Consider the following 7,609-nt stretch of genomic DNA (forward strand, 5'->3'; position numbering starts at 1 on the left):
TAAATGGTTCAGTATACATTGGACTCAACCTTCCTCTTTTTTTAAGCGAATAATTCCCTTCCAAGGCAAGTCTTTAAGCATCACGTTGTCACCAACGTGAAACTCAATCGGTTGTCGCCGCTTATCAGCATATGACTTTTGATTGTCTTGAGTAGCTTTGATTCATGCTTTGATCTGATCAAACCTTGAAGAAATATAGAAAGTGTAAAGTAAAACATATGTAACATATATACATTAAAAGTGATGAGCAATAACACATGCAGTAACCTACGTTATAGTATAATGACTTTTAATATAATTATAGAGATAGAGATTGATGATTTGTCAGGAATGCTCTATCTTCATTCTTAACAGCATCTCTATTTTCATCTTAACAATTACAGTAAAAAAAACTATATTTCTTTCCCCATTTAAATTAAATAACATTTTTGATACTTTTATAATTACATTTTATATTTTATTCACTAACAACCATTTTCAAAAAACATTTAAAAATTATAGAGGGTAAATGGTATTTCTCTAAATTTTACCCTGAACAAAAGTTTCTATATATTCTTCAGTCACAACTACTATATATAATATAGATAACTTACTCACAATAATATAGAGGAGCTGTTAGAAATGCTTTAAAAAGCTTAAAGCTTTGATTCCTCCACCACGCCATGCAAATGGGCCGGTTGCCTCTTGAATATTATCGAATTATGGGTCTTCCATAAACATCATAATGTTTAACAAATTGTGTGGAGCGCATTCGTTGCATTCAAAGAATATGCGGAGAAAATTACACCACACAGCCACTCTTTTTCAAACTGCGTGTGCGAACCCAACACCAATTCAATAAATTGGTGGAATGTAGCAATTTGTTAATTTTAGTATCGGTAGTGAAAATGTTTCTGTATTTCAGTCTTGACGGTATTTTTTTATTTATTTCGGTTTTAACCAATTTCAAAGTATTCAATAAAAAAAAAGTTATGAACAAAAGTTTAATGAATTTCGATTTAGATAGTGAAAAACTATAGCAACAAAATGAAAGAATATAATCACATCTTAAATATATATAAACGTAACCTTTCTAAATTCTCTCAAGCCACCAGATTGCTTTATTAGTAAGTAAATGCAGGCTTCTCATGCATTTGACCCGAATTCATGGGCATGGGTCTCACCAAACCCAAACATCACTTAAACGGGTTATAACATCTCATTAAATTAAAAATTAATCTCACAAAATATTTTCCTATAAAATAAGAATATAATAAAAAAGAATCCAATAAAAAATATATTATTTATTATAAGAAACAATTTTGTGCAAAAAGAAAAAATAAACAAATCATGGGTATTATCAAACCCATATAGCTTTTAAACCGGATTATAACATCTCATTTATTTGTGAAACTCTTTCATTATCAAAACCCCAAGTATATTAGAGCATTCTCATCCCATCCCCTATAATTTTGTGTGGGGAGTTTGCAAATTCTATGGTGGAGTTGTGAGTGGTTGTGAGTATAAATTATAGGGTGGAGAGAGAAATATGGTGATTTTTTTGTAAATTTGGGGAAACATTTAGGGAACATTGTTTGCCCCTATTTATTTTTTAATGTTTGTTGGATTAGTTGTGAGTAGATGAGAGAGAAAACTGTAATGATAAAGGTATAAATAATATTATTTAATTAAATATGAGAGAGAAATGTAGTGTTTTTTAGTGTAATTATAGAGATAGGGATAGATAACGGAATGAGAATGCTCTTATTAACTTTCTTACAACAAATAAAATTAAATGTCAAATATATATATAAATATTGAAAACGAATAATGTTAAAACAACCCCTATAATACGAGGGGATTAAAACCAACCTAAATAGCCCTTAAACGTGTTATAACATCTCATTAAATTAAAAATTAATCTCAACAAATATTTGATATGAAAAACTATAAAATAGCGATACACTAAAAATTAGTATCGTTTTTTTAAAGATATTATTTATAATTAAGAAACAATTTTACAATTTTATAGTAAGAAAAAGAAGCGGATCATGAATCTCATCAAACCAATATAGCTTTTAAACATGTTATAACATCTCACTTACTTGTAAAATACTTTTATCATCAAACTTTAAGTATATTATTAGCTTTCTTACATTAAATAAAATTAAATTTAAAAAAAATATATATAAATATTAAAAATAAATAACGTAAAAACAATCCCCGAAAGATAAAAACTACATATGTATAAAGTCAAATTCTCACGTATACCAATTTGCACCCCCATAAAAACAAAAATCGCACTTACAAATTTGAAATAAAAAGTATCCATTCTCATGTATTCACAAATCTTCCAAAATTCATTCCGACCACGGAAAACAGCAGCACTACCACAACATCAAACCAAAACAATGTGTCACATGTACACCATTAATTTAAAGCTAAAAAAATGGAGAAAGAAAACATAAATATAAGAACCAGTGATACCTTGTTGGTCGGTTTTTGGTTACGTTGAATGTTGTAGTTTGGTCTTGCATCCGTTCCAGAAACCATGGGTGATCCTGTTACGCGTTCCTCGCGAACCTTGTTGAAGATATGAGTATAGTTTTCACCCGATGAAGGGTTGTTATCATCCCAGTCACCAAACCTAGGAACCGCGACTCCATTATCCGGCTAAGGGTGAAATCGTAAATTTACAAAAAATTAGTTTTACATTATTAACCTCTAACAAGTAGGTTATAATCGAGCCACATATTGCTTGTGAGCTACTTGAGATTGGCTTGCTAATAACATGAATCGAGCTTAAATTAATGAACAAAGTCAGGAAAACCTTTGAAATTTTTTCAATATTGAACCTTAGACATATAATAGTTCCGAATCGAATCTCTTTAGAAAGAAGATCTTTTGTCTCATGATAGCCTGCTCCAGTCCCCTTACGAAACTTTCGTTATTGGGTTAGCCATACACTTCACATGTTTCTAGCGATTCACATGGCATCATTAAATGATACAAGTCTTGGATAAGAATCTGCTCGAGCCTAAAATTAAGTTTGTTTAATAAACAAGCCTGAGCCGAGCTTCACTTATCAAGTTCAAGCTGACTCGTGAACCTAAACGAACTTATTATAAATATCACTTTTATTAATATTATATATATATATATATATATATATATATGGATGGTTCAGGAGAGAAATGAAATTAATGCGAGAAGTGTGAGAAATTAATTACAACCCTTGATTGTTTTTGATCTATGGCCTGCATGCAATATGGCAATCTTGTAATATTGTGATGTTCATTTTAATGCATTTAAGAGTAAAAGGGTATATTGGTATTTTATTTCTTTATAATAAATAAAGAAACAACCATATCTTAAAAACATCTCATAATTATTGGTCAATGTCATAATTATTAACTTCTAAACATTCTAAATAACACACCTTCCGTAAATAAAAGTACATTGATGTTATATGAAAGACAAAAAACTATATTACCTGGATTGTTTCTTTTACACAAATTAATTTTTAGAATACACGTACATGTTTTAGCCCTACACAAACCATACATTAGTTATGTATGTGATATCTACACAAGGTGTTGTAAGTTGTAATAATGTAGTAATCGTACATTAATATTAAACCTACATTTAGTTATTAGATCCTATACTAACGTCAGAAACCTACACACAACCAACATTACTATGTAAACCCTACATATATGTGTCAACCCTACACAAACCATACGGTAAGTATTCTGTAGGGTTATTTTCTTGGTTTAGTGTTTACATAAACTTATTTTATGTGTAGGTTAATATTGTGATATGTGTAGGTTTTATATTATGACGGTTTAGTTTAATGTGTGTAGGTTTTATATTATGACGGGTCACATTCAACAAATTAATGAAACCAATTCCTAAATGGAGTGTACGAGTATTCAAAGTTTAAGTTTAACCTAATAAGAATAATGTGGTCTCCACAACATGGATAACTTGTATCTTTTATTGATGTAGGATGATTTTGATAATAACCAAATGATTTTGATAAATAATTCATAAAAGAAATTGTTGTAGGTTAACTTTTAATTGAAAGAGATTCATCGTTAATAGAACCAAAAAAAATAAATTATAATAAAAGAAATAAATGAAATAATTATCGTCTAACTTTCTTCAAATATTAAATAGTTACCAAAAATTAAGAAAACCCCATTTTTACTAAAACGCCCTTATGATTAAAATAAAACATAAACCAAAAGAAAATTTTTGATTGGCTGGATTCACTTCTCACACTTTTTGCAATAACTTGATTTCTTTCTTGAACTTAAACATATATATATATATATATATATATATATATATTTGAATAATAGTTATTACTATGTATAAATTAAGATAAAAGTAACAAAATAATATAACTTATGTTATATATAAAAATTATAATAACAGAAACTAAAAAAATAATTATATAAACTAATTCATAAGTAATAAACGAGTCTGTCCTAGCTTCAAACTACAAATGAACCGAGCTCGAGCTCGAGTATCAGGTAAGTTATACTTGGCTTGAACCTAGACAAGTGAAAGCATACCGAATCATCACCTCGAGTTGGCTTCATTCTCGATCGACCTGGGGTACCATGACTACTATCATACGAGTTCTTCTCTTCCCAAGCGGGGGACCCGCCCCCCTTCCCAGTCACCTTGGCCTGATAATGTGGATGAAGTGGTGACCGGTCAAAGCTATGGTCAGACCCCACACTCGGCCTCACAGGACGCCCCCCTTGACCGCCACGTTGACCGGAAGTTCTCTGATTCGGGTTATCATTATGTGGTGGGGCATCTTCTTCCCGGCGGTCATGTGTTGGTGGGACCACGGACCTGTCGTCTGGTTGGGTGTGGGGCCGGGCCCGAGGGGCAGGTGCGAGTGGTGGTTGGGCTCTATCAGCAAACATTTTGGGGTTCTCTTCCGGATCATTTGGATTGATCAATTTTTCACCGGCGGCTTTACCCTTTCGAGCCTCGTTAAAATAAGCTGTGTAAGGAGCGTTACCTTCGTCTTCCCAGTTGCCGAATTTTGGCACTGTTGGACGTTTCTGAAAACATATTAATTCGGTTAATGTTGTTAGAAAATGTGTATTTTAGAAGTTTGTATACAAATAAAGTCACAACTTCAATAACCAACCAGAAGGGTAGTTCGATCATTTCAAACACAATTAACAGAAAAAGATAAACGACATGTTGTAACCTTTCAAATAACGCACCTTCTTTGTAACAAATTAAATTAACGGACAGAACCTGCAATTTAACGTAGTTCTAAAAGATGAGACTTGTAATATACTCTAAAAAAGAGAAGGTAAAAACAGCTATTTAAACCCGCATCCAAACACCTCTTATTTTCCCAGAGTGAATAATAATGCCCTATGATGCACTAGGCACATAGCATTGAAATGTGTAGGTCAATATTTAATAAAATATAACAAGGTTGTATTGCAAAGAGGTCTGCTATAGATGCATCACTTAAGCCCATTACACATCATTCCCCCATCTAATCATAGGCTTCATACGTAATGTATGCTGACATACGCAGCGTATGAAATAATAACTTAAGTTAGTCAAATCAAGGAAGACATACGATCATATGGAAAACCATACGAGTCATATGCTATAAACCTAATCAAAACATGATCAAACTACACGCTTTCCATTCCCATAAAACCATATAACAACTATAGTCAACTGCATCAATAACCTCCATCCAAGACCAAAGTCAACTCTTGAAATTTCACAACCAAATTATAAATATTCCAAATTGAAAATCTTACCAAATTAGCTTAACAGACTAATCGATGAGCGAAAAACAAAAAGATATGGAAATGAGTAAAATCTCAATCAAAACTATCAAATTAAATGAGATACTAAACTTACCGCCATTTAAACGAAAACTTGCACAATTTGAAGAAGAGAGAGAAAAAGAGAGAGGTGAATTGAAGACTTAAAAGAAACAGACTTCAAAGAAGAAGAGTGGTTGATCAACCGTTGACCGAAGCCACCGGTCATATTTGACCATTATTCGTTTCCTGGGGACACTATTACGAAATGTTTTGTTTTTATTATTAGTGTAGTTGATTTATAAAATAATAATATATATATATATATATATATATATCGGTTTCAGTTAGTTGTGATTACAAAGAACATGTTTTCAAAGGTTTACACAAGTCTACGAAAGGTTTCACACTCTTGACTATGAATGAAGACCGGAAATTAACACTCTGTTCCCGAGTTTTATTTAACAAAGGAAAAGAAAGAAAAGGAAATTAGGTGAGAAAAGAAAGGAAAAGAAATGAAAAAAAGTGATAATATTTTGTGTTCCCGAGTTTGAAGGAAATGAAGGGAAATTAAACATATTGTGCGTTCCTGAGTTGGTGAAAAAGAAAAGAAAGTTACAAATTTACTATTATATCCTTTAAGCATAATTATAATAAAAGATACATGGGTTTGGATCAAATACAAATGAAATTAACGTGCTAAACGTAAGAATCAAGCAGAGTAATTTTATATACAAGAAGAGTAATTATCATAGAGTAATTACATAATTACTCTATGATGTATATATAATTACTCTACTCGTATATATAATTACTCTACTTGATTACCACGTTTAGTACGTTAATTTTATGTGTACGTTAACCTTCCCCAAGATACATTGCATAACATTTTCATTGCTAGATCAATCTAACAGAAAAAAAAGACCAAATTGCTGCAAATTGACAAGCAACAGAAGTTTCTTTGAGATGCTGTAACACATCAAAAATACCAAATTGATTTAACCAGCATGCTTGTTTAAGTTTGAAACAATTTTTTATTTAATGAAGCACATACTTAACATAAATTCAAAGAGAATTATTATCTAATGCGAATTTATACACTATGATTGTCTAACTGTCTCATTCAAACTTTTGGGCTTTTACTACAAGTAACTGAACTTATTACTATAACCAGTTTAATAAATATCTAACGGCAGCTACAGTTTATTTCCGAATAATTAACCGATGGTTTGGTTAAGTGAAAATTGATTAACCGAAACTTGTGGGTCGGTTACGGTTATGGTGTTTATCATAACTGAAACGAATGCCATAAATTTAAAATACTACTATTTTTCCCTTCCTACATAACTGGTTAAAAGAAAATATCACTCACAGTAACATTTAAAATGGAGATTTAACATATAACCTTTTTCGTTTTAGATTTGGACTTTTTGGCTGAAGAATCTCATAAATGATTCTAAATAAAAAGTTTCTCATGACTTACTCCAAAAAAAAGAAGGAAAATAACTCCTTGTATTGAAGTCAAACAGCTAGATAGAAGTTATTTCAATAGCATATATATATATATATATATATATATATATATATATATATATATATATCAATTACTCTTCCATAATCGAAGTGTAATAAGAATTTGCAGTAAAGAACAACCAAGCTATTGAATTGTATACTTATTAATTCAATTTCTACCAGAGAGTATTAACCCTTACATAATAGAGAACTATAATCCTAATCTTAAATAAAGTGCATACACTAAAAAAGAGTACCTGATAAAAGGAAAGGCGTTCAGAATGAAGTTGCAGTCGGAA

General features: G+C 30.9%; 1 protein-coding gene across 1 annotated transcript; it reads right to left on the reverse strand.

Moving 5' to 3' along the window:
* Positions 1–2,239: 2,239 nt before the first annotated feature.
* On the reverse strand, positions 2,240–5,933 carry LOC143623867 (RPM1-interacting protein 4-like). Its single transcript, XM_077094674.1, has 4 exons — positions 5,896–5,933; positions 4,560–5,063; positions 2,467–2,652; positions 2,240–2,366 (listed from the first exon to the last, which is right to left on the reverse strand). The coding sequence occupies exons 1-4, from the start codon at positions 5,899–5,901 to the stop codon at positions 2,340–2,342; spliced, it is 723 nt and encodes a 240-aa protein (XP_076950789.1). The 5' UTR covers positions 5,902–5,933; the 3' UTR covers positions 2,240–2,339.
* Between the last annotated feature and the right edge of the window lie 1,676 nt (positions 5,934–7,609).

Source organism: Bidens hawaiensis, unplaced genomic scaffold, assembly GCF_021521415.1.
Source record: "Bidens hawaiensis isolate Kalapana, Puna unplaced genomic scaffold, B.hawaiensis_p1.1 tig00003570_1, whole genome shotgun sequence".
Lineage (NCBI taxonomy): Eukaryota > Viridiplantae > Streptophyta > Magnoliopsida > Asterales > Asteraceae > Bidens > Bidens hawaiensis.

What these genes read in the sequence shown, in the direction of transcription:
- LOC143623867 (XM_077094674.1), bottom strand. An exon ending in CAACTCGAGGTGATGATTCG is followed by an intron (nt 2,653 to 4,559) that starts GTATGCTTTCAC and finishes TTTCACCCTTAG; the next exon opens with CCGGATAATGGAGTCGCGGT. An exon ending in ACCAAAAACCGACCAACAAG is followed by an intron (nt 2,367 to 2,466) that starts GTATCACTGGTT and finishes ATGTTGTGGTAG; the next exon opens with TGCTGCTGTTTTCCGTGGTC.